This window comes from Lissotriton vulgaris, chromosome 7 (genome assembly GCF_964263255.1).
Source record: "Lissotriton vulgaris chromosome 7, aLisVul1.2, whole genome shotgun sequence".
Lineage (NCBI taxonomy): Eukaryota > Metazoa > Chordata > Amphibia > Caudata > Salamandridae > Lissotriton > Lissotriton vulgaris.
In genome coordinates, this window is record NC_141695.1 from 1505617143 (window position 1) to 1505645079 (window position 27937).

General features: G+C 46.0%; 1 protein-coding gene across 1 annotated transcript in view; it reads left to right on the forward strand.

The window, feature by feature from the left end:
* The window catches only part of EDEM2 (ER degradation enhancing alpha-mannosidase like protein 2), a 278489-nt gene that overhangs the window by 118094 nt on the left and 132458 nt on the right, over window positions 1–27937 (forward strand). The window contains exons 4-5 of the mRNA XM_086932355.1: window positions 5912–6017; window positions 13592–13717. Coding sequence (XP_086788481.1) covers window positions 5912–6017; window positions 13592–13717 — 232 coding nt within the window. The remainder of the gene's footprint in view (window positions 1–5911; window positions 6018–13591; window positions 13718–27937) is intronic.

Sequence of the window (27937 nt, forward strand, 5' to 3'; positions counted from 1 at the left end):
GGCTGAGGCAAAGGCCACGGGCGCCATTTTGTGAGTCATCTATGTTCAGGCAGCAACGGAATACATTACAAATGGCGACCACTTGAATGAAATCTCCTTCCCCTGGCTTGAACACTGCTTGCAGCTACATTCGGAGAGGTCCATTGAATCATTGCTGAGGCAGTGCAGATTTCGAAGCCCCGCTAAGTGAGGGAACACGGCTGACTCGTGGATTGGATGCGGAGTGAATGGTGTGGAGGGAGGAACGTAGAAGCAGAGGCAAGCTATCGTGCCCTTGTGCCCTATTTGCAGCACACCATGGGCCGAACTGAGCCCAAACAGGCGAAATTGTCCTTTGACGTCAGAAGGACACTTGGCTCTAGCTCTAAAGAGCTTAATGAACCCTACCCTCCGGACACCAGGGATGATGACTGGAAAACACTAATAAAGGTTGAAGAGTACCTGAAACATGAGCGCAGCGCTGAACTTAGGGAGGAGGCCTCCCGCAGAGGGTCCAGATCCCACTCACCATTGTCGGAGCCTGGTTGAAGATGTGCTCCCATTGCAGCGAGTAACAGCAGCCCTGGACCCTTGAGACTTTTTGAATGCTGACCTGTATTGGTGATGTATCTTTAATGGTTATTTTACATGTTGAGACAGCACTTGCCGCCTGGTCACTCACCGACGTCCTGTCATTAAGTACCCCACTTCCATCGGGGGAAAGATGGGTGAAATAGAGCGGAAGAGTGCAGGATGGGAGCCCCTAGCAGACCCCCTCGAAGGGCATTCCCCCTTATTACGAGTTGTGCGAATGGTGGGGGGGATTGTAATTCCTGGCGAGTTGGGGGTGCCGGTGTGGGTGGGGTTAGGGAGGGGGAAGGGGAGGTAATGGTACATTCTGAGATCGCATATGACAGTCGGACACATTGCACAAAAAATATTGTGTTGGGTACTTATTGTGGCCACAGATAGCGGTAAAGAGGATGAACTTAATGTCCTTTCCTGGAACGTGCGGGGGCTGAATAACCCTAGAAAACGGAGGCAAGTACTGGGATATCTAGAAAGCCATCATGTCCATGTTGCCCTGCTCCAGGAGACGCATCTCCCACGCGGAGGGACGTCGCCCTTTGCCACACGCTGGGCCTCTCATAGGTGCTTTGCCTCATACTCCAGTTACTCCAGAGTGGTGGCTATTCTTATCAGGAGGGGGTGAGGTTTGTGCTGGGAGGGATGGTTCTTGACCCTGAAGGAAGGTACTGTTTACTATGGGGCTGGATGAATTCCAAAGATGTCACAATCGCAAATTATTATGGCCCTAATATAGATGACGTACACCCACTGCAAGTGCTGCGAGGCAAGATTCACACACTTGTATCCACCTTTGTCATATGGGGGGGAGACTTTAACACTGTCGTAGACCCCAAATTTGATCGTTCCCAAGCTGGAGCGGCACATTACACCACTGCACAGCGTACACTACACAACACTATTGAATCTGATTACTTATTGGACGCGTGGCGACATCTACATCCCTTCCAGAGGGAGGGTACGCACCACTCAGCAGTACATAACACATGGGCCAGGCTGGATTATGTTCTTGTAGCAGTGGGGATAGCTCATTGGATAGATAAGGAGGTACACCTGGCCCGAACTTACTCTGATCACTCCCCGGTACTGGTGACACTATGTCCACCGGTGGATCTCTCCCCTTTTACTGGCTGGCGAATGCAGCCACGGCATCTGCAGGATGAGGTATTCCGATCGGAGATGGAACAAAACATTAAGGATTTTTTTGACTGGAACATTGACTCAGTGGACAGCCTAACAATGGTATGGGAAGCATTTAAAGTGACGGTACGTGGGTGGAGTATGGCTAAGGGAGGTGGAATTTTACGAGACCTCCGGCGGGACCTGACAAAATTGGAGAGGGAACTGAAGACACTAGAAAGGGACATAGCTGCTGGAGGTGACATGGGAGACTTGTGCGCTAAGCTGAGAGAGAAGGTATCGGACTATGAGGAAGCAGCAAACAGGGAATGTCAGTTTCGGGGGAAACACTATGTAGCTCGAGTCTATGGAGAGGGCGATAGACCGGGCAGAGCTCTGGCTGGCGCGGTGTGGGCCCCAGATTTCAGAATTATATTTCGGAGTTGCAGGACGACCAGGGCAGGGTGCATCGGAATCTTCCGAACCAAATGGATACCATGGTGAAGTTTTACACGAAGCTTTATACATCGCAAAGGGGCACTCCGCTGGATATTGAGGGTTACTTGGAAGACATTGCCCTGGCATGGCTTGGGGATGCACAACGTAGGTTTCTGGCCCATGACTTGGAGGTTGACGAAATCACTGAGGCGATTATGACCATGTCGTCCGGGAAGGCCCCGGGATCCGATGGTCTCCCTATAGATTTTTATAAAACCTACGTAACTATCCTTGCACCCATACTTAAGGCAGTATTCTATGCAGCCTTGGAGGAAGGCCGCTTACCTACCACCATGAGAGAGGCACAAATAATGTCACTGTTAAAGCCCAGAAAGGAGCCAAAGCATTGCGACTCGTACCGACCTTTATCGCTCCTCAACAGTGATACAAAAATTTTGGCAAAAGTACTCGCGACTAGGCTCAATTTACTCCTAGAAAGATTAGTTCTGCCTGACCAATCAGGCTTTGTACCAAATCGAGCTACGGCTCATAACTTGCGGACCCTCCTAGCGGTCCTACAATACATTGACCCAAAAAGCGCGGCGGTGGCTGTCTTTTTGGACGCCACCAAAGCGTTCGATTCTGTCGAATGGGATTACTTGATTGGGACGCTACATCGTATGGGAATGCCTATCTCCTTCGTTAACTGGATCCAGCTACTATACACACAGCAGTGTGCTAGAGTTCTCCTCAATGGCAGTAGATCTGCGAGCTTTCCGATTGCCAGGGGGACGAGACAGGGGTGTCCCCTCTCCCCAGTTCTGTTCGCCCTGGTGATCGAGCCCCTTGCGGTGAAATTGAGGCAACACCACAATCACAGGATCCTTGTATACCCTGCTAGACAGCTGCTAGTGTCACTCTATGCAGATGACCTAACTCTGTATATTCATAAGCCGCAAGATAATTTGAACCCTGTCCTAAGGGAACTTACTAAATTCGGCTCAGTGGCTGGTGTGCAAATAAATTGGAGCAAATCCACGATTTTCCCCCTGACCTGTCACACTCAGGCATTCCCATTGGACTATCCCCTTACGTGGGAAACTGAAGATTTTAAATACCTGGGCATTCAGATCTCCAGGGACAGAGACACTTTACTGAGAATTAATTTTGGGCAAGTCATGGACAAAGTAACAGATAATATCTCCAAATGGATCAAACTACCACTTTCAATGGCTGGGAGGATATCGTTAATTAAAATGAATATACTACAGAAATTTCTATACTTGTTTGTAAATATCCCGTACCACCCTGGGGCCTTCTTCTTTCGCACGCTTAACACACAATTGGTGCACCGTATAGGGGGGGGGGGTAAGCGGGCACGATTGAAATTAACAACACTTATGTTGCCGTACTGCTCAGGAGGATTCGATGTCCCTAATTTTGAACAGTATTATTACAGTGCACAGGCGCATTTTGCGGTGTACTGGTTTTACCTGCCCCCCTATATGTCTCACCTTGCGGTCGAAGATGGTTATATGGCCCGACCCCATCGAATGAATATGTATATATGCCCTCCAAGGAGCGCAAGGACGACTCCTCCACAGTGGACTGTACAGTCCGGGCGTGGAATTGGATGGTGAAGACAGTAGGAATTCAGCTGATGTATTCCCCTAGAGTGTCCTTGAGCCACTGTCCACTGCTGCCCGTGACGAGTGAAAAGATTTGCCAACAATTGTTAGATAGGCTAAAGCTCGGAACATGGGGTGACCTGTACATTGGGGGGAAATTCCACACCAAGGGACAGTTTTTTGGAGATCATGGGCACACCTTCATGGATATGTTCCTCTACACACGGCTCAGGCAGACTGTTAGAGCCCACACTCTTGATTTCCCGCAGGAACCGGAGATATTTGCACCACTACATCTAATGTTACAACCAGAGGCTCCCACACATGTCATCTCTTTGCTATATAAGCAGGTGCACAGTGCACTCACCCCACACCCAGTCCGGGCCAGACGGGAATGGGATACGGAGCTAGACTCGATCATACCCCGGTGCGACTTCACAAATTGCACCTTAGAACAGATGATAACTGCCTACGATGTGGACAAGGAGGGGCGGATTTTATGCATTTAGCATGGAGCTGCCCCCAAGTGGCCGCATTTTGGGACGAAATATTTGAGGGGTTGGCCAGCATGGTGGATAGACAGATTGCACCAACGCCACTCAGAGGGCTATTGGGGCTGATAGGAGACATACAGACGCCACATAAACAGTTCCTGGCCATAGGTTTTCTTCTGGCACGACGACAGGTGGCCTGTAGGTGGGGACGAGGGAGGACCCCTAAGTTTAAAGATTGAGTTCACGAAATGTCCACCTGGCAGGAATACCTTAACTTGTACGCAGAACAATTACCTAGAACAGCCCGCCCCGTGACATTTGGGGACCCTTAATAACATACTTACTGAGGAAGGACTCCAGCGCGACAGATGAAGGGGAGGGAGCCTGCACGGAGTAAAGGCCGGATTATGGAAGGATGGGAGGACGGAGGACGGCTTGAGGGGATAGGAGTAGTAGTATGGGAGGAGAGGAAAGAGGGATGTGCTAATGTACCAACTGCACTGGTGGCTGAGAACCAAAGACATTATCTCGCTTGGCGAATGAACTCTTGAACTTTGCTTATATTTATGATGGTATTGATGACTTGTGCTCTCTTATATGTACCGGGGGGGAAGGTATGATCAGGGCTAGGGATAGGAAAGGGGAGGGTAAGTAAGGGGGGATGGGGCAGAGTTGGGCAGGGGTTCTGATGATGTTGCTTCATAGAATGTATTATATAAAAACATTGCATGATATTGTAAGCTGAGACTGATTGAGCAATAAAGGTTTTTGAAAAAAAAACTATCTCTGTATATACTACGTTCCAGATGCTAAATTTAGTAGCTTGAAAGGTGAAAAAAGAGTGACTTTTGTAGATATTATAGAGTTGTATACAATAAATATAAGCCATATAAGAGTTGTGGTTCAAGAGGAAAAAAAGATCTAAAATATCTAAGATGACAGTGGAAGAAGATACAGTAAGAGAAGGAGGAATACATCAATAGTCAGGATAAAGGCAGACCTAGGAAGAGACTGCCAAACAAAAGGTCATTCCTGAAGGATTTAGATCAGGGGTGGATAGGCAATTTGAATAATATTTTGATGAATTTAAAAGATCCGAAAATGTGTAGATCCGGAAATCATCCATGCCATAATTGACAGGAGAGGTTGAAAGAAGAACTGACAGAAGTAAGGGGAATGGTGCAGGTAGGCAGAGATGAGGAATCAGAACAGAACCAGGCGGACTATATACTGTAGAAGAATAAATAGATGGCTGGCCAGCCCAAGAGACAGTGTGGGTATGGTCATAGATGAATAGCCTGCTGTGAGTGGGAAGTTTGGGGAACTTTTACTAGAGACGAAAGCATAGAACAGATGAAAAAAGGGTCAACTGTGTTTGTAGAAGTGAAACTTTTTTTAATTAATCTTCAGTTATGAGCCTATATTGGTCCTTCTTACAGTTAAGAAGCTGCACATGTTTGTTTTATGAAATTCCAAACATGTCCTCCTTTACAATCATATATTAATACCTTAATACAATAGTTATGTAAAGTCTCCCTTGTGTGTTTTGGGTATTTCCCTCATTCCTGGAGTCAGAGCTCAAAACTCAGAAAATAGCACTGTATGGGTGAGAGTTAAACAAAAATTACGTTTCAACTATTGTCACACCTCTTATTTCATATCTAGATTTTAGGGAATGTCACAGAATTCCAGAGGGTTGTGAATGTGCTGGAAGATGGCGTTGGATTCGATATTGATGTCAATGCATCTGTTTTTGAAACCAACATTCGAGGTAAGCTTTGGGGACGTTTATTTAATTACACTTCATTTAGCATTTCATACTGTTCGATCAGCTTGGTACAAACACGTTGCATGCAAATGGATCACCACACTCAAAGTCATAGCACTACTACCAAAGCACAACAAAAATATCTTGACAAACATTTTGTGAGAGCGCACATCATACACCACCACTTGCACACTTTACCAAGAGATAAGGTTCCTGAAGATGATCACTCAACATAAATAAGTTGCACAAATAAATAGTATTCCCAGTATTAGCCCTCACTCCAGACTCGTATATCTTGGCTGGCTCCACCGATGTGAAAAAGTATCTTTCCTTCATATTCAGGCATAGCCATACCAAAAATTACAGTTTGTAAATATAATGTGCCAGTCCTTTTCAAATAACCATTAGAGCTCTTTTGCATGCCAGACTCTTAAGACTAAGATCAATAGAAGTTGGTGAATGCCATGTAGCACCTCTCTGTACACAGTTGCGTTTTGAAACACCCTATCTCTCAGTTCAGTAGATCTCAATATGGCTAAAGCATCCATCCATCTGGATCACCAGATTTTGTGTGTCTTGTAACCTTGCTGATACAAAGTAGCCCCACCAGTAGAATAAGATAGGAGCGTTCTTACCCTCAGTCTGAAAATTCTGCTGAGGGTAAGAACACTCCTATCTTTTTTTTTTTATATAAATCTTTTTATTAACAAAAGCAAAAGAAAAAAGCATCAGGTGACATGTAGTGCTTCCACATTTGTCCTATATACATTTCCGTACTACAGAACAATACATACAGAATATCATTTAGGGATCACAGGGACTCCAACACTACTGTTACATCTCGGACCACTGGAGGAACACAAACATCCCCCCGTTAGCTATTCGAAGCTCCCCAAATCTTCCCCCATTTTGCGGGGCAGCCCCTAGCAAAGTAGACCGACCTCTCTCTGTGCATGCACCAATCCAGGCCCCCCATCCACTTCTCGATCTGGGGCGTTTGACTGGCACCCCACAGCTGAGCGATGTTACTCTTAGCAATCATACACGCCAGGGTCACCCACTGCCTCCCAAATGCACTCAGGTCCATAGGCTCCCAAACATTCAGGACACATCGTCGGGCCTCCAGTGCCATCTCTACCCCCAACACCTCCCGCATCGTTTCGTGGATTCTAACCCAATAAGCCTGTATTTCCGCACAATGCCACAAAATATGCATAAAAGTTCCAGTCTCTCCGGACCCCCTCCGACATTGCCCATTCTTCGCCAGACCCATGTGCACCAGCCGGGGTCCCGTGACGTATGACCGATGTAGAACCTTCAATGGCACCAGCCTGAGTCTCATTTGGATGGCCACTACTTTCGGGGAGGAGACTGCCTCCCTCCATTCCTCATCATCTAATTCCAGGCCGTCAGTGTCCCACTGCTTCCTAATGGTCACCAGTGGATCCTCCATATTGTTGATAATTTTTTTATATATTAATGAGATGGTCTTTTCGGGAAGATGACCGTCCAAGACTCGGTCCTCCAGGGGGGGAGGCATCCGGGGGTGTAGTACCTCTGGGGATGTATGCAAGTAGGGCATGCCTAACCTGGAGGTACCGATAACGCTCACTCTCCTGTAGATGATACTTTTTTTGGAGAGCGTCAAACGCAAGGACTGCGTCCTTACCCCAAATATCCTTGATCTGCGAGATCCCAATGAGATCCCATTTGTCAAAACCTTTGGTTTTCCACAGGCTGCCCAACTTCTCCGAATTCCACAGTGGGGGTTGCAAGGGTGAGTCTTCCATTCCACTTAAGATGTCGAGTAGCCGCATGCCACACCTGCACTGCGTGAGCCGACGGACCGGCAAGGGGAAATCGGCCGGCCCTAGCATATAGAGCCCTCGTGAAGTCCCCCCCCCCCGGCACCTGCCCACGGTCCATCGCATATCTGGGGTCCGCGGGAGCCCGTAAATAGCGTGGTTTACCGCCGCTAGCTGGGAGGGCCAGTAGTACTTCCACAGGTCCGGCAAGCCGATCCTTCCATCGTACCAGGGGAGAGTAAGTTTAGAGAGGGCAGTGTGAGGTTTGCCCTCCCAAAGGAGCTGCCATTGGAGGGACTAATTTTCTTTAAAATAGGAGGATGGCACCGGGTCCATTGCGTTTTGAAGCGCGTACAAAAATCGGGGGAGGGCAATCATCTTAAATAGCACCGCCCGACCGAGGAGGAAGAGCGGCAATGCTCTCCACCTCGCCACATCCTTCCTAAGTCTGGCCAGCGGGGAACCCAGGCTATTATCAAACCTCAGCTTCGGATCCAATGTCACATAGATGCCGAGGTAGCCGAATCCCACTGGCTCAATTTGTAACGGGCAAGAACTCAGAATGATCGGGGGATCTCCACTAAGGACAAAAAGCACTGATTTTGACCAATTAATGGCAAAGCCAGAGTACCTCCCAAATATCGCCAGGACATCAAGAAAACAAATCAGAGAGTCCCTGGGAGTGGTGGGATAAAGCAAAATATCGTCCGCATAAAGCGAAATCTTATCCTCCCATTCTGGCACCAACGCAGCCCTCTAATCGATCGGTCCCAGCGGACCCACGCCGCCAACAGCTCAAGAGACAGGGCGAAAAGAAGTGGGGACAAGGGACGCCCCTGGCGCGTGCCTCTACCCAGAGAGAAGTCTGCGGACCTTCGGTTGTTCACTACAACCCTGGCGAGGGGACCCTCATACAAGAGACGGACCCAGTTTATAAACTCATGGCCGATACCCATCTTCCCCAGGAATGCGAATAAGTAGGGCCACTCGACTCTGTCAAGGCCATAGTTGCATCCAATGACACTAGCAACGCCGGCTCGTGTATTTTCAAGGCACCGCCTAGTCTCCCGTGTGGCCTTTATAAATTAAGGGCCGTATTACGACGCGGCATAAAGCCCGATTGATCTGGATGAACCAGCGTGGTAATGACCTTGGCTAACCTAGTCGCCAGTAGTTTCGCTAGTACCTTAGGCCCAGCGTTAAGCAGCAAAATAGGCCGATAAGAGGAGCACAGTGTCTTAGGCTTTCCGTCTTTATGAATGACGACAATATTCACTACTCTCTGATCATATGGAAGCCGACCCCTCTCTTTACTCTAAACAAACATGGCATGGAGAAATGGAGCTAGCACATTAGCATTTAGTTTATATAGCTCTATGGGGATTCTGTTTGGGCCCGAGGCCTTCGTGGAGTGGGACACCTCTGATAGCATGTGCTACCTCATCGTTCATGAGAGGTGAGTCCAGGTATTTCCCATCATCTTCCGATAATTAAGGCATACGAATGTCATGTATCATAGCCGCACTATCTGCCTCCGTATAGATTCCCGATGACTTATACACCGAACTATAATATTCCGAGAACTCATCTGCGATCATTTGCGGGTCTGTCATCCTACCCAAGTCACCATTCTGTAATTCAGAACACTCATATCTTATTCCACTGCACTAATGTATACATTGGTGGAGGGCTCTGTCACCCAGGTCTACTCACTTGCGAATGGCAGTAGAGGTTTTCCTATGTGTTGCATGGATAATGCTCCTAATATTATTTGTTGTCTTCTCATGATATAGTACCCCGGTGGACAATTGTGTGCAACTGACTGTATTTCCTGGCCTACTATCAATAGTCCAGCATCAGGTTTTATATTTGTTATTATCACAGAGTGACTGTTAGAACTGGTCTTAACTAATACCTCAGAACCCAAAGCTGGGTCACAAATAGGCAGAAACATGTTAACCATCTAAGGGGACATGTTTTCCAGAAACCCCTTCTAAATTTACATTTAGCCTACCAGGAGATAGTTTTAGACTCACTACGCTTTATTTACTGATCACTCTACTTATACTTCAAGTTCATCTTTAAGCTCTAAAACAACTCAGCTCATCTTCGGTGGAGAGTTGTAGCCCACACTCTGTACCTTGCGGTCCTGGTGTGAGGTAGGAAACCAATGATGAAACATGCCATCCTTGGGTGGGTTAGGGGACTGTCCTTTAAAGTAAGCATTTTTCCACAGGCAAGAACATTCTCAATATGACTAGACATATTCTTATGTGGGTTGAGTCTCCACTTCAGACACACACAAAAGACCAAGTTGAGGCCCCCCGAGCTTCAACTGGGGATCACACTCTACTTCCCCATGGACATCATTGATATCAGTCTCAAGCAGACATCTAGGAATTCACTTCAGTTGCCCTATAATATGTATTGGAAATATTAACTGACTGAATTCATAATCTGTAAACTTCAGTCTGACATTTCCTCAGTGGAAGTGAAAAAGGAACTGGCTGAGAATTTTAGAGTGGCTCAAGGTCTAAATGTTACATTCCTAGACTTTGTTGAACTTGTTCTGAAGGCCAGTTGGAGCCCAAACTTGTTAGGAAGCATCATATATTTCGCTCATGTGCACACTTGCTTAAGTTAATATTCCCCTCATAACTTAAATGCATGAATCACTTACAGTGTTCAATGTGCTGGTTACATCACTTGCGCGAAAGAACAGAAGTTCTCGGGAAAGAGCAGAAATGTGTGAAAAAGAAATTAGGTAGCTAGTCCAACTTAATTTATATCAAAACCCTAAAGATGTACACTCAGAAAATAGATCTCCCAAAGTGCTTTCTCCAAACTACAGATGAATGAACAAGAATCCCCCCCACAAGAATAAGATCTAGCTGGCATTCAAAACCTTTATCTAGACTGCCTCTCGTAGATGGGGTGGGAGCACCCAAGTACAGAGTGGTCTACTTGTGCAGGATGAGGGAACGGTTCGATCCCCACTAGTAGGACGTGAGACACATGGAATTGTTCATAATAGATTCATGATCATGTCTGAATAGACGATCATATATAGGTTTTAACATGGCGATTGTAGACATAAAAAGGTTTCCGTTTTGGTGCTCCTCAAGCCTGTGCACTCCCCCCCACATATCTCTTCCCCACCCAGGATCTTTAGCATAAAGTGATCCTTGACCATATGCTTAAATTCTATATTTATGATTTGTTTATGTGCCTGAGATTTGTTCCTCTTATTGTTTGTTGTTCTTATTTAAAATGTTGATAAGCGTTTATTGTGATAAAACATAGACCGCATTAGAACCACAATCCAATGCTTCTTCCTCAACCTGTGTAAAATTTCCCTTTGCCTTATTGATGCACTCATGCCAGAAAACATCAATCCAATCTGAGCTTAGTCGTTTTACCAGACACTATTAAAATATCACAGACAGGTGCTACTGAAAGGTTTCTGATGCAGATGCAGAAGGTCTTAGCAACTTATCTCCAATCACAATTCCTCATCCTAAGGTTAAACTACTGAAAGAACTTACCTGTGCAACTTGACAAATGCATAACTGAAAATATTCCTATCTCCACTACAGTCTGAATTTCAACCAGGTACCCACATCAAAAACACCACCTTTAATTTAATCAAGTAGCACATCCTTAATAATGAGATTCACTGCCTCCTTGTCCATCTTAATCTCTTAGTGGTTAATGTCATTTTGATCATGAGAGACTTCTCCAAGTGCGGGAAAGCCACACAGACTTTGGAGACAATGGTTCTGGTTGTTTTACCTTCTTCCTGTGCAGCAGAAAATAATTGATTACGATAGAAGCAAATCTTCAGAACCTCTTTGATGTCCTGCAGAATCCCCTGATCTGCATTTTCTCCATGCTTTGCCTCCTATGTTGAATGTTTATATGAAGCCATTGATAGTTCAGTTTCTTGTTTCATCAGTATACTGAATTTTACCTAAAGATGTACTACATCAAAGAGAGTAACATTCAAAAACAGACGTTTTGTTAATTAATTTCAAAGCCCTCTGTCAACCACAGGCAGTAGTCTTACAGCCTAATCAAAAATATCCATTGCCTCACAAGCAAAATTTAAAGATTAATGTTGTGGGATTAACCTTAAATGAACAACCACATCAATACATTTGCTATATTAATTAGGCTTCAACCTCCCCTCCACAGTAGTAAGGCTCTTAACCCACATTCCTTTAAACCAGTCATCAAATCCATTCTCACATCCTGCATTGACCTGGTCTTGTGGCTGACACATTGACTGAAACCTACTGTATGCTGCGGCGAAGTCAAGCTCCATCTTAAAAAGACATGACTTCATGCTCCCATCCCCTAATAAATATACACTTTTTCCAGATTGAGGCCAGAATCAATTTGATGTGTTTAATACTTTTAACCAAGCCCAGAACAACAATGTCATCTAGACCATTCAATAATACACACGTTGAGCACTTTTACATACAAGGCAAACCCTCAAAGTATGCATAAAGGGGAAAAATAGGAAATTTGAACCATCTTGATTTCCTCATATCCTCCCATACTTAGGGCCTTCAATCACAGCACAAGTTGAGGAGGAATCCTGTGGAGGGCACAGGAATTCTGTGAAACTACTGAATAAGGTGGCATGTTGAGGTGGTTAAAACAGTCTATACCATCCAGTTGGGGTCAAATTTCACAAGGGAAGTGATTGATCTGTCACTTCACATTTGTCGCCTCATTTTCAGAACAGTTGTCTGTTGTCACTGGAAGGGCAATCTTGGAAGATCCTGCACTCCACTCCACATCCCATTCACAGAGGCTAGACTTACTCAGGATCCTTGCAGCCACTGCGGCCGTGGCAGTGCCTACAGGTGGGAGTTCATCAGGGGGCTCTTGGTTGATCCGCTCACCTCCACGGTTCCAGTGCACATAAACCTGACCTCACAGAATGAATGTATTATCCTTACAAAGAGTTCATTCCTGCGGTGCAGCCACCAGCGTCAAAGCTCTTCTTGCCACCAGCGGGAGGAAGACACAAACTCACAAAGATGGGTCTTTCACGCCACCCAGCCCCTGGGCGAAGTGTTCATCTGAAACTTGAGGGAGAGAATGTGCCACACTGGGCCTTAAGTATTGCTGTCAGAAACCAATGCACAAGAGCACCTGAAAGACCACTGTCCCAGTAATCCATCCACATAAGCACTATAGCAGGTTCATGCATTCAATCCCTATGACAGAGTACCTTTCAGCTCATTTCAGTGCAAAAACAAGCAGTTACCTCATGGTCTTCATGTGTATGTCATGAGTCCCCATTCATTATTCATTGTCACTGGTTGTATGCCAGAATATTGATAGCAAAAATATCATCCACCAATTATTGTGGCCTAAATATTCTTTACAGAAATAGCTTTCGTTAATAGTGTAGACTTACTGTTATTTACTCCAATGATGCGTAATGTTTGTGAACAATATTTAGAACACTGTATTTTTCTCGCATGATATTTAGAGCACAGTAGTCTGGTACCATACCGTTGTCACTAGGAAGACTTGCTGAGAGGATGTTGATCACAGCCATTTATTTTCTTTGGGTGGCTTTTGTTCATCCCACCTGGGTTTTGGGAAACAATCAAAGACATATGTAGTGTTACGTAAAAATGCCGCCCACTACAGACCTTCGCCTATCCTTTATAGTTAAAGTTAATGTTATTAAGAACTGATTATTTATTCATATTATTGTAACACAATGGTTAATTAAGTTTCCTTTTGCAGTTGTAGGAGGCCTCCTTTCTGCCCACCTACTGTCTAAGAAAGCTGGGATTGAAGTGGAAACAGGATGGCCCTGCTCTGGACCTCTCCTAAGGTTGGCAGAAAAAGCAGCAAGGAAGCTCCTACCAGGTTAGAAAATGTGGACTGACATATCTCGCACTTTCCTTGTCACAGATACTACTTATGGGGGATATTTTACTTCTGATACTGGAATCCTACCACAGAGGGTATTTACAAGCCTGTGCACTACATTATAACCTGGAATTATTTTTTATCTATGTGAGACAACCATATGTCTTGAGGAGTCTCTTCTGGACTGAGACCCCGTTTCTCTGTCTCAGACTTGGCGAGCAGGATGATTCTATGGTACAATATGGGATGTTGGTGGGACCTGTTTATTTCCTTTAATTCTGATTATAGTGCCATACACTCATTGCACCAATCCATCATCATTAATTAAAAACAATACAGAATAATTTAGGGCTCAAATACAATTGTAAGCAAATAATTATCCTTCGGGAACAAGTTCGCGCTATATAAAACTTTATAAATAGAAAATAAATTAAATAAATATACGTAAATGTTACAAAATTAGTAATGGCTTTATCATTACAATTTTTTAAATTTCATTTGTGTCTGCAAAGCACCAGTTAAAAACTTACAAGTGATGAAAGAACAATATATGATGCCATTGCAGGACGCAGCATGTGGGCCTTTTTGGGTGGGTCTTACATTAAAATCCCCCAATAGTGGTAATATCCATTTATTCCTCGCATTCTCTTCAAGGAAACAAAATAGTAAAAAATGCATGCTCGTTTTGAACATGTCATTCTGATATAAACAGGCTCTGGATCAAGATGTAGTGTTTCTCTGTCTCTTTGCCACACCACTATTAGTTAGGGAGAACTCGTAGTCTAAATCTAGCATTAAGTTCTAGTGTGGGGAGGTTACATGCTCTCGAGATATCGCCTGCAGCCCCTGACTTTTTTGTTAGCAACATAGACATTACCTCAGCAAGTCAGTAGTATTTGCACCAGGTTAGCATTCCAACAGAACTTGGAATTAACTAAAAGACTGTCCCTGGTCTGTAGCGTGTTAAAGTTCAGCCAGATATGAGGGAGATTTAGGTTATAGCAAAGGCATTTTACATGTTTGGACCATGGAAGCAATGCAGCTGTATTCCTAGAACATAAATCTATCATTGTATCGGGAAGAAATTGCTCAATCAGGGTTAGTTTCTGCTCAATCAGGGTTAGTTTCCGGCTGTATTAAAAAAATTAGGAATCAGAACTGAGTGCTGGGAGAAATGCTTAAAATACCTATTATATAACAGAAGGGCAGAGTTGAGAGGTTTGAAAAGTGATTGTAATGATTTAATAATATTGTTTTCAACAATGGCTATGTTGACGTAGTCCTGAGTGCCCTAGTTTTGGTTACATAACTGGCATCCTTCTAAGATCGGTGGGTGCTGTCCATAATAACATCAGATGTGAGTCCCTAGCTCATTGCACCATCAGGATTCAAGCAAGCCGGGCCGAAGACGGCTGAAATGCCAGAAACTGGTCCCCGGTAGCTTGTTTCCTTCCCAGTATAAGAATTGGCTTAGTAGTTTGGTCTGCCCTGTTCCCATGATGCACTGGGCCAGGGTCAGACTAATTTGCCTATAGCCAAGTTCTGAGCTGGGATGGTGCAGTGAGCTAAAAAACGGTGATGGATCAAGCCCTGATCTTTGGACTGGGTAAGAGTGGTCTGCTTAATTCAGAAACTCTGTTCATCACCACCCCCTTTTCTGAATCATTTTTGTCCACCATAAGCGTGGAAGGGTATACTCAGATGTGAGTCCCTAGCTCATTGCACCATCAGGATTCAAGCAAGCCGGGCCGAAGACGGCTGAAATGCCAGAAACCGGTCCCCGGTAGCTTGTTTCCTTCCCAGTATAAGAATTGGCTTGGTAGTTTGGTCTGCCCTGTTCCCATGATGCACTGGGCCAGGGTCAGACTAATTTGCCTATAGCCAAGTTCTGAGCTGGGATGGTGCAGTGAGCTAAAAAACGGTGATGGATCAAGCCCTGATCTTTGGACTGGGTAAGAGTGGTCTGCTTAATTCAGACACTCTGTTCATCACCACCCCCTTTTCTGAATCATAATAACAAATGGTCCAAGTTTTTGTTGGAGAGAAAAAGCATGTATGGAGGAATGTGAATCTATATCCAATTTCCACTGAAGAGAGGTGGCCAGCCTTATAGTGCACATCGTCTTCATTTAAAAGTGTTGCCTTTGCGGCATTATAGTAAGGATAAAAACCCACAGTGTATCATTCATTTAATCTTTCCAATTCAAATATTTTAGTTATTTAAAACCAAAAGAACTGTCATTGTAACACAATAAAGCTAAACATATAAAACAAAACGAATGTCATAAAGCAGCAATGTATAAAATAGTATTTGCATTAGAATATTAAGTTTGACATATCAATATATCTTATCACAATTTACTTGTCTGTTTGAATAATATGAGACCTGCAACTCTACGTATTCGCCGTAATCTTGTTATGTTATAGTCTGCAGCATCACTAACCAAAGTACAAACTAAAAACGTAATAATCACGGAGGCTGTAGGGGTATTGAAGGCTATGCCCTTTATATGTGGTCCAGTTTTGTGGGAAATATGACTATGCAGCATACATATTTTTTACCGCCCTCACCAAAAGCTGAGAATTTCAAACTTTTATAAATGCTTCAACTGCTTTGGCACTAGTGTAAAACCCTTATTTACAAATAATGACATAGCCATTCCCTCAGTTCTTGCAATAGGATGGTGGATATGGTCAATATATACTAATTGCATGCTAACAGAGAGCGTGCAGGCTTTCCTTGGGGAAGCCCAGAGTACATTCTGCAAAAGCATAAACAGCCTATGCTGCTTTCATTAAAATGTGCGCCTTTCAAACATTTACAATGCAGCGACCTTCTGGTCGGAGCTTATCTTTGCAAATCATGACTCTATCGCCCCTAATTCTTGGAAAGATGCCCCTGATGGTCTGGCCTTTTTACACAGCTTGTTTGCTTTATTCTCCCTGGTAGGTTTTGTATTCACCTCGGTTTTCATACCTTCTTTGTAGTCGAGGCCTAACAAATACCTCTGCTGTCTGGTTGCAAAGACTTATTGGGGACATACTAAAAGCTTACCTAGGAATACATTACAACCTTTGCTTTCCATTGGCTTTGTGTTTTGTTTTTTGGTGGGTTTATTTGGTTTTTCTCATTCCGTGGAGCATAGCCTGGTTACCATCGCGCTGATAAGTTCCTTCTATTCTTCCATGATTGCTTGCTTTTTGAGTACTCTTTTACTTTTTTCTTCTGGGGAATCGATCCATAATAGTGTGTTTGTTTTCTCCCTCAAGTACTTCTCGCCACCCTTTCCGCCATGCTTGGTCTTTATCTGTATTGCCCTTGTGGTCTCGCTAACTCTTCCAAGTAGTTTTTTCTCTTGTTTACTACCCCCTGTTTTGCTTCCACCCCACACTCGCTCCTCCATGTGAATTCCGCCCTCCTGTTGCTTTTACTCCCCATGTTGCTTTAACACACCATGTTGCTTCCGACCCCCCCATTGCTTAGCACCCACCACCCTTTCTTCCTTCCTCCTCCTCCCGCTTAAAATTAAAAAGCTTTCACACCTTTCGTTTTCATTTAAGTTACCATTCAACATGGATCCGTAACTAAAAGGGAAAAAAAAGCACCAGTTTCACTTAGTAGGCTCACGGATGTGTGGTGTGCGCACCAACAAAACTGCACTCCTGGCTGCTCCAACCTGTCCTGTGAGAAGTTAGCCTGGCATATGATGTCCACTAGTTCTATCAGTACCATCAGGATTCAAGCAAGCCGGGCCGAAGACGGCTGAAATGCCAGAAACCGGTCCCCGGTAGCTTGTTTCCTTCCCAGTGAAAGAGTTGGCTTGGTAGTTTGGTTTGCCCTGTTCCCATGATACACTGGGCCAGGGACAGACTAATTTGCATATAGCCGGGTTCTGAGCTGGGATGGTGCAGTGAGCTAAAAAACGGTGTTGGATTAAGCCCTGATCTCTTGACTGGGTGAGAGTATTCTGCTTAATTCATAAGCCCTGTCCATCACCACCCCCTGTTGTTTAATTGTTTTGTCCACCATAAGCGTGGAAGGGTATACTCAGACGTGAGTCCCTAGCTCACTGCACCATCAGGATTCAAGCAAGCCGGGCCGAAGACGGCTGAAATGCCAGAAACCGGTCCCCGGTAGCTTGTTTCCTTCCCAGTGAAAGAATTGGCTTGGTAGTTTGGTTTGCCCTGTTCCCATGATACACTGGGCCAGGGACAGACTAATTTGCATATAGCCGGGTTCTGAGCTGGGAGGGTGCAGTGAGCTAAAAAACGGTGTTGGATTAAGCCCTGATCTCTTGACTGGGTGAGAGTATTCTGCTTAATTCATAAGCTCTGTCCATCACCACCCCCTGTTGTTCACTAGTTCTAGTGGGCACCTTGCACCAGTCTAATCGACCCTTATTGATGGTGGTTGTAAAGTCAACCTTATAGAAAGCTATCCTAGTGGTAGCATGGACCAGCAGTCATCAGGCTAAGACTTCAGAGAGCGTATTAAGCAAGTTGTTTTACCAATTATAATCCCTTGAGTACCAAATGAAAGTACACCACACAATGTATATATCAAATATATATGTATTTATTCTAAACACAACCCATCTGCACTCTGAGGTCAGAGGTAAAAGTACAAATCAAGTTACTTAATTAGCATACGATAAGTTGCACAGTATTCGTTTTGCCCTAGGGTCCTCACAAACCATATACTAAAATAGTGGTATAAGAACCACGTGAGAATTAGAAAGCAGGCCTGGGTCGTGTGGAATCGCTGGGGCTACTCTAAACAACCAAAGGTTAGGAAGTAGGAGGCCCACAGGAGACGCGTGCAGTGTCTAAACACAGCTGCGGGTTACCATTGACTTTCTATGGGAAACGGACCAGTTACAATTTTACAATTTAAGGATACTTCCAAATAGATTACGATGGAACCCTTTTAGACTTAGACACCAGGAGGGCCAATACCCTTGAGACTACCAGAGTACTCGTGTTACCTCACCCACGGAAGCCGGGTGCATTGGTGTCTTTTGGTGTCGGGTTTCGTCATCGATTTTAATGGAGATCTGCAAAGAAGTGCTGCAGGCGACCAGAGGAAAAGTGTCCGGGTGGAGCCAAGGGTAGATTAAAGATCTGGAGAACCTGAAAGCAGAAGGGATAGAGTCTGGGTCACTTGCCAGTGACCAGGATGAAGATTGAAAGCTGCCAGCCAATGTCTGGTGATTTCAGGTGAAAATGTGAAGTTTGTCTCTTCAGCCACGAGGTCCAGGAGGCGTTGACGACGACCAGGAGCTGGATTCGAGCTGTCCCACAAAGGATCTAGTTGACTGTGGTGTCGGTATCCGGATTGGACCCAACAAGCCTTGGCAAACGCAACCCACTCAGGATGTCGAGATCGGCTTTCTTCGGTGCAGACCAGCAAGGTCCGAGGAACTTCTCCTTTGTAGGGAAGTTGGAGCAAGCCTGGAGCAACCAGGAAAGCAAGTCCCTAGGGACTGGGTTTCTATACTTATACTAAGTTTAGGGGCTGGACTACCATTAAGGTCCCTCCTATGGGTGGACCTGGGAAGGAGGTGGTTACGCCCCTTTCCCTTTGTCCAGTTTCTCACCAGAGCTGGGGCAGAGTGCCCCAGTAACTGGTTTGAACTGGGAAATGCATCTGGGGAGGAGCCAGCACCTCCTTGGACAGGAAACCTATTGTCCTGGCCTCCCCTGCCGGAGTTTCGTCCAGCAGCAGGAGGGCAGACTCGTGTCTGTGGCAGCAGCATCAATTTTGTGATGCTGAGACTCTGTTTAACTTTAACTGGGTAAACCAGTAACTACATGTCTTCTCCCTCTAGAAGGGTGGAATGCTACCCCCGCAGCCAGAACTGGTGGGGGGGGGGGGGGGGGGGGGGGTGGTCGTATTCCAAAGTGTTTGACACCTTACACGACATGTTTTGATAAAGCCAAACCAAAGTTAGCATTAACCGCAAGGATTCTAATGCACTTAAGAGTATATGGTATGCCTACATCATAGAACAGCTATAAGGAGATGGTTCTGAAAGCTGCAGAGGGTCTCAGCTCATGCTAGGGCACCCTCTCACATAAAACCAAGCACTCTACCTCCAGGATTGTCGAGGTCTGCCTTAGGAGTGGCTTATAGGTGTATATGTGTCTATATAGGTATTACCTACGGGCGGTCGCCAGTAGGTAGTTAGGACCTACTTTCCATAGGAAATCCACAACATTCTATTTGGAATAACTTTGGCGCTGGTGGACGAATCTTCGCAAATTTCTCAAAGAAAATGGCCCACTCCGTTCCGCTCCTTCCCTGAAAGTTTGGGGGTGATTCGTCAAGTGGGGGCCGAGAAAAAAGGGGGGTCCCAAAACGTGTTTTCCCCATGCAATTTTCCATAGGGACCTTTATCCAGGGCTACAGTCCGAACGGCTGAACGGAATTACACCAAATTTGGTAGAGTTCGGTTCGCAGATTGTGCTTTTTGTTAAATGGTGTAAATCCGTTCAGTAGTTCCTGATAAAATAAAAAGTAAAATCATAGTGATATCTAGAGACGAAGTACGGCACGCGTACGGAAATCCGTACAATTACGAGTACGAGCTGCATGCTGGTTGGATGTCAACTGTCTGTCAACACTCCAAACCAGGAAGTTTTGGCAGCCATCTTGTGCCTCTGTAGCTCCGAGTCACAAGAAAACTGTAAAAGAAAGTTGAAAAATAAGGAAAGGGGGCAGGGTAGAAACAAGTTGACCCTCTAGGCTTGCTCAGGGGGTCCCACATGGATCTTTAGGCCCCAATTTTTTTTTTTTAAATAAGAAAAACGCGGGGTACGCGTATGGTACTCGTACGCGGTGGAAAAAAAAATAGAAGTCTGTTTTATTCTTAATTAGCTCCCTGGGGCAATTTTTTTTTATAATTGGGGGCTTGTAAGGTGCCCCGGGGAACGCCACCCCTGGGGTTTTATTTTGAAGTATGCGGGGGATCCATGGCCCCCCCACACTCCCCGGGGACCGCCACCTTCCTGGGGTAGTAATATTTAAAATTGGGGGGTCCGTGACGGCACGGACCGCCCAGCCCCGAGGACCACCACCTCTCGGGGCTTTTTAATGTTGGGAGGGGGTCGCACAGCCTCCCTCCTGAAGCTCTTGATGGCCCTGGGGTCCGACACCTCCCAGGGCCGGCTCCTGCAGTGTCCCGGGGTGCCTACCCCCGGGACACTGCTGTTTGCTATGGTAGGGCGGGAGTGTTGTGGCTTCCATTTTAGCACAGCACACCGCTTTCCTATTTGAAAGAGAGAGCAAGTTAATATGCTGTCTTTTTTAAGTAGGAAAGCAGATTGCTTTTTGTTAGAGAGAGGAGCATATAAACTGCTCTCTCTGACAAAGCAATGCCGGCTCTCGAACGACGCGGGGAGCTGGCTGGGACCGTGGGGGTATTGGGGTTCCCCACACTTTCCTAAATGTTTTTTTTTGAGTCCCTGGGGATGGGGTCCCTTTGCAGCTCCTTGAACATTTGTGTGGCGACGCGCTCTAGTTTACCAGAGCGTGCGCCCAGCGCATTCTGGGAACGTAGTCGGCCACGGGAGTTGCCGCGGGTCTAGCAATGGGCAAGTAGGGTTCCCGGCGCAAGGGACGTTAGATCCTCACATTCTTAACTCCGTGTCCGTGTGGTTATTAGGAGCAGATCGTTATAATTATGTTTTTTGTGTGTTTTTAGTTTTCTATTTTTTTTTGCGTTTTGTCAACAAGTTTTTTTTAAAACCAAAAAAATGGAACTGGAACTCAAAAAGTGTCCAACAGGAACAAAAGAATGAAACTAATGTCGGGGACAGCGATGCTCCTGCTTCCTGCGTTTTATCAGGTCCCCATAACACAAAAGTTTATTGCAATAAATGCATGGAATTTTTACTTTAGCAAAATCAGGATCAATTTGTGGGTGTGGACTGCTTGCTGAAAATGCTGGTGTAGCAGTTGATGTGCTTGGTACAGCCGCAGGTGGGTTGTCCTGCAACCTCTGTGTTGCAGCTCGAGCAAAGTTGTTGAGATGCAAGTTCTTCACGTGTCGCTCAATATTTGCTGTGCCAAAGGAGTATCTTTTAGATGGATCACCCCTTGAAAAGTTTGTTTGGCAAATTTTACAGGTTACTTCAAGAGCATTAACCTTTTTTTGCCCTTCTGGAAAAGTAAAAAATTGCCAAATTAGAGCTTCTTTCCTCTTCTTTGGAGGTTCTTCAGGAATGAAATTCCTCTGAAGAATGGCTGGAAGATGAGTCCATTGCTGTTATTATGGTAATCTTCCTTCTATTTGACAAGATTTTCAGAAGAGATGCTTCTTCTTAGAAAGTCAAAGTAGAATGATTAAAATGGGACGGAACTTTCAACAGTTGGAATAGGAAGGGTTATGAACCAATCAAATCTCTTCTTTTAAAGTCACATGGCTTTGCGTACGCTTAAGCTGTGCTTACGGTGCTCTTACGATGCGAGTACACATGACGTTCCACCGCGATTTGTGTAATTGCTTTTAAAAGTAATATACGATTGTTCAAAGTTTAAAAAAAACTATTTCATAGCTACCCTACATAATATATTCTGTTAGTATGTTCATTAAATACATAAATATATGTTTTTAAACCATTAAAAACATTTGCGTCTTTCGCGTACGGGGCACCGTACATGACGTCACATGGAAGCTTTGATGCGACGCGTAACGTGAAAGCACATTCATAGCGTATGCTGAGAATGATTAGCAGTACAAACTATGGTGCGATCACTCTTTCACTGTCAAATCAGAGCACAGGGCGTGCTATGAGAATGGTTACAAGTGGTCACTCATTGGAGATCCGATTCAGCTGTGTGGCTTATCCACGGTATCATAACGTTACCTTTTAGCCTGTTTAAGTTTGAGGTTTGCATGAAATACTATGCTATAGGCAGATATGGATCTTTAGGCAGCGCTTATCTCCATGAAGCTTGGTTATTACCATTTACATATAGGTGCCTGAGGGAGGGAAAATAAGTTTATCTGAATGGCGAGTAGCACCAGATCACTCCTTAATTTGTAGACACATACAATTGCAGGTTGTTGTAACTGTTATTGGTATCTCCATTGTTTTGAAAATTTTAGTTTCTATTTTTGAATGCTTCTATCAAAGGTTATATTACGCTGAGAGGAGGTCTGCCACTCTTTCACAAGGATGATGTCATCAGTGATGTCATTTGAGATGTCATCAGTGATGTCATGAGTGATGTCACTGACCATGTCATGGGTGATGTAATATGTGACGTCATCAGCAGTGGATTGCAGGCGCGCGAGTTATAGTTAGCTGAACTAACTATAACGGGGGAATTTCAAAGGTTTTGTATGAGTGAAATGTCCAGCTAACTAGAACATATGTGAAACCTATGTTTTTTTCAATGAATTTGCAAGGTTTTTAAATGCTAATTCCTAACTATAACGTGTGTGAAACCTATGGTTTTTTCAGTGAATATAGCTATGGGTATACTCTATGTAAGTAAGGGGTGATTACACCACCTTACCCAGGCTGTGTGAACAGACCTTTGGTGTCAGTTTGGAAGGCAACCCAGGGGTGGCATAATACATGCTGCATCCCCTGGTAGGCCTAGGGTGCACCTATGCCCTGGGTACCTAGGGTACACTATATAGGGGCTCACAAGGGTGACCCTGTAACCAATCTGGTATGTACCCAAAGTACATGGTATCAATTTAGAGAGAGAACAGCTGGGCTGTGGGCCTGATTATCAGGTCCATAGCCACACTAAAGTCGAAAAACCAGAGAATCACAGCAAAAAGTGGGGGTAACCATAGGAAGCAGACCCTACTCTCCTACAGTTCCTCCCCTCCCTTTTAATACTCAGAATCTTTAAATGCTGTACAGCATGGCTAAAGACAAAAACAATGTTGGTTGTAGTGTGAACTTCAAGTGTCTTTTGGTGTTGTACATGAGGCATTGAGTTCTGCTGTAAACTTGACATGGTGACATGTAGCATCTTGCACATAAGTTGGATGGGAAAAGAGTGTGAGTGATAGGTTTGCAGGTATGTATACAAAGCCGTATGTAGTAGTAGTGGTCTGAAGTCATTTGAATCAGAAGCTTCACAACAACCAGGTCTTTACTGCTTTCCTGAATTCCAAATGACTGCTGATTATCCCTATTTTCTTCAGGAGAACTTTCCAGGGATTGCCTGTCCATACAGAGAAAAGGTTCTCACCTATGCACGTTTTCTGAAATTAAGGACGTGATTATGAGCAGAGTGTAGAGAATGAGTTTGGGATTTAGTAAGATTGCTTCTGTACTATTGATAGCCCAGTGAGCACTGGAGAGAGCTTTGAAGGACATTTTTGGACTGAGATTCAGTGTATGGTTCTTTCTGCAAACGTTTAGGACTTGTCCGGCTGCAATATTCTGAATTCATTGTAGCTTGTGGATTAGGTGTCTTGAGTGTGCAGTGTCGAACCTATTGACATGGTAGTCAAGTCAAGTCAAGTCAGGAGATTTGTATAGCGCGCTACATACCCGGAGGGTCTCAAGGCGCTAGGAGAAGGGAGGGGAATTACTTGTCAAATATCCAAGTTTTAAGTTGCTTTCTGAATGCTAGGTGGTTCTGAGTGAGACGAAGGTGAGTGGGGAGTGAGTTCCAGGTTTTAGCTGCGAGGTAGGAGAAGGATCTACCTCCCATGGTGGTTTTATTGATGCGAGGAACGGTAGCAAGGGCTTGGTTGGAAGATCGTAGCTGGCGAGAGGGGGTGTAGAAGGAAAGTCGTGTGTTGAGGCATTCGGGTCCAAGTTCGTAGAGTGCTTTGTGAGTGTGGGTTAGGAGGCGGAAAGTAATCCTCTTATTGACGGGGAGCCAGTGGAGGTTTTTCAGGTGGCTAGAGATGTGGTCTTTACGCAGGATCTCTAGTATGAGTCTGGCTGATGCGTTCTGGATGCGTTGGAGTTTTTTCTGGAGTTTTGCGGTGATACCGGCGTATAGGGTGTTTCCGTAGTCCAGGCGACTTGTAACCAGTGCATGGGTGACTGTTTTTCTGGTTTCGGTGGGGATCCAGCTAAATGTTTTTTTGAGCATGCGGAGAATGTTGAAGCATGATGATGAAACGGCGTTGACTTGTCTGTTCATAGAGAGTGAGGAGTCCAGGATGACGCCCAGGTTCCGTGCGTGGTCCGTCGGGATGGGTGCTTTTCCAAGGGCCTCTGGCCACCAAGAGTCATCCCAAGCGGAGGGGGAGGTACCTAAGATAAGGACTTCTGTTTTGTCTGAGTTCAGTTTCAGACGGCTGTGCTTCATCCATTCGGCTACTTCTTTCATTCCTTCATGTAGGTTGGTTTTAGCGGTGTTAGGGTCTTTGGTGAGTGATAGGATCAGTTGGGTGTCATCCGTGTAGGAGATTATGTTGAGGTTGTGTTGGCGTGCGATGGTCGCGAGGGGGCTCATGTATACGTTGAAGAGGGTGGGACTGAGTGAGGAACCTTGGGGTACACCGCAGATGACTTCAGTGGCCTCAGACTTGAATGGTGGGAGGCGGACTCTCTGGGTTCTTCCGGTGAGGAACGAGGTGATCCATTCCAGTGCTTTTCCTTGGATTCCGATGTTTCTGAGGCGCTGTAGAAGGGTGCTATGGCAGACTGTGTCGAAGGCTGCGGAGAGGTCGAGGAGGACGAGGGCGACTATGTCTCCATTGTCCAGTAGAGTTCGAATGTCGTCTGTTGCTGCGATGAGGGCGGTCTCCGTGCTGTGTTTGGCTCGGAAGCCGGACTGTGAGGAGTCGAGGGATTTGTTGCTTTCGAGGAAGGCGGCGAGCTGGTTGTTGACGGCTTTCTCGATGACTTTGGCTGGGAATGGAAGGAGCGAGATGGGGCGGTAGTTTTTGAGTTTGGTGGGGTCCGCTGTGGGTTTTTTCAGAAGGGCGCTGAGTTCGGCGTGTTTCCAGCTTTCCGGGAAGGTGGCGGAATTGAGGGAGCAATTGATGACGTCTCGGAGGTGTGGTGCTATGATGGAGTCTGCTTTGTTGAAGATGTGGTGAGGGCATGGGTCTGTGGGGGATCCTGAGTGGATGGAGTTCATCAGGTGGATGGTGTCCTCAGTGGAGATTGGGTTCCAGTTAATAAGGATGTTCAGAGGGGGTGGAGGTACGGCAGAAGGTTGGGTGGGATGGTCTCCGGGTTGGTTGTCGAAGCTGTTGTGGATGTCTGCGATTTTGTTGTGGAAGAACGAGGCTAGGGAGTCGCAGAGGGCTTGAGAGGGGGTGATATCATTGGAGTTGGCTGAGGGGTTGGTGAATTCTTTGACGATGTTGAATAATTCCTTGCTGTTGTGGGCGTTGTTGTCTAGTCGGTCTTTGAAAGCGGCTTTCTTGGCAGACCGGATTAGTTGGTGGTGTATGCGGGTGGCGTTTTTGAAGGCGTCCCTGGTGCTGGTGTTTGGGTCTTTTTTCCAGGCCTTCTCGAGGGAGCGACAGAGTTTCTTCGATTTCTTAAGATCATCGTTGAACCAGGAGGCGTTTTTGCTGCCTAGTTTGATTTTACGTTTTTTCAGCGGAGCTAGGATGTCGGCGCTGTTGGATAGCCATTGGGTGAGGTTAATGGCTGCTTGGTCGGGGTTTGAGGAGTGGACAGGGGGGTTTTGAAGAAGCGATGAGGAGATCTGGTCGATGGTGATTTTGTTCCAGTTTCTTCGCAGAGTAGGTTGAGGATGGTTGTGAGTGGTGGTTTTATTGTAGAAAAAGTGTACGCAGCTGTGGTCCGTCCAATGGAGAGTAGTGGTGTGACTGAAGGAGACATGTTTGCTGGAGGTGAAGATAGGGTCGAGTGTGTTACCTGCGATGTGGGTGGGCGTAGTGACAAGTTGTTTGAGTCCGAGGTTGGCGAGATTGTCCCGAAGGGAGGTGGCGTTGCTGTCATTGCTCTTTTCCAGGTGAAAGTTGAGGTCTCCCAGTAGAATGTATTCCTCGGAGGGGAGGGCGTGTGGGGTGATAAAGTCAGTGATAACGTCGCTGAATTGTGCACGGGGTCCTGGAGGCCTGTAGAGGAGGGTGCCTCTGAGTGTGGTCTTGGGGTTGGTGCGGATCTGGAAGTGAAGGTGTTCGGCGCTAGCGAGGTTGACGTCTGAGCTGGTTGAGATGTGGATGGAGTTCTTATGGACGAAAGCGATGCCTCCTCCTGTTTGGTCGGTGCGGTCCTTACGGATGATCTTGTATCCTTCCGGGATGGCAAAGGTGATGTCAGGGGCTGATGAGGCGTTCATCCATGTTTCTGTTAGGAAGGCGACTTCGGGAGAGATGGTGTCTAGTAGATTCCAAAGTTCGATGGCGTGTCTGTGGACTGAGCGGGTGTTGAGCAGGATGCATTTTAGGTGGTTGGAGTCAGATATCTGTTTTGTGTTCGTGGATGAGGAATTGTTCTTGGTGCCGTCGAACTTGCAGGATTTGCAGGAGAAGGGTCCATGGGTGTGTCCAGGAGTGGCTTGGGCGCAGTTGGGGAGTCGGCCGGGGTTAAGGGCTAGGAGGGTGGTGGCATCGTAAGTAATGCGGGGTGGGTGGGAGGGAAGGGGGCCAGGGGGTCTGGCGCTGGGCGCGGTCCAGGCGCGGATGGGCACGGACGGGCTTACCTTTGGCGCACCTTCGGCGCGCATGGGGCGCGATCGCTGCGCGTGCGGACATCTGACATAAATGGAGAGTGGAGGGGGCGGAGCGTGGGAGGGGCAGCAGCTGGGAGGCGGTAGCGGGGAAGAGGGGCGGGCCAGGGAACACGTAAACAAGATGGAGGGTCAAAGGGAGACTAAGGCAGGGGCAGCAGATGCACCACGGCACCGGGGGCACAAACGAAGTCCCAGGGAGAAAATAGAGCCTCAGCAAGTGTCGCGCTGCAGAGTACAGCAGAGCGAGCTACAAAATCTGGTGAGGTACTATGCCTAGAGTCGCGCTACGGGCAGCTCTGTAAGAATGCGTAAACACAATGAATGCCAATGCACAGCCAAATGCGCGCTACACGTGCGCGATGCAAATTAAATAAATAAAAGCGCGATGCAAATTAAATAAATAAATGCGCGATGCAAATTAAATAAATAAATGCGGTTAGAAATCAGCAGTCCAGATACGATACCACCAGCAAGCCAGAGCACGAGCTGGAGCTGGGATCAGGGAGCGTGGGGGGAGCGACCGTGCTGGAGCAGGTCCAGGTAAAGATGTGTTACCTGTGAGAAATGCCTAAGTA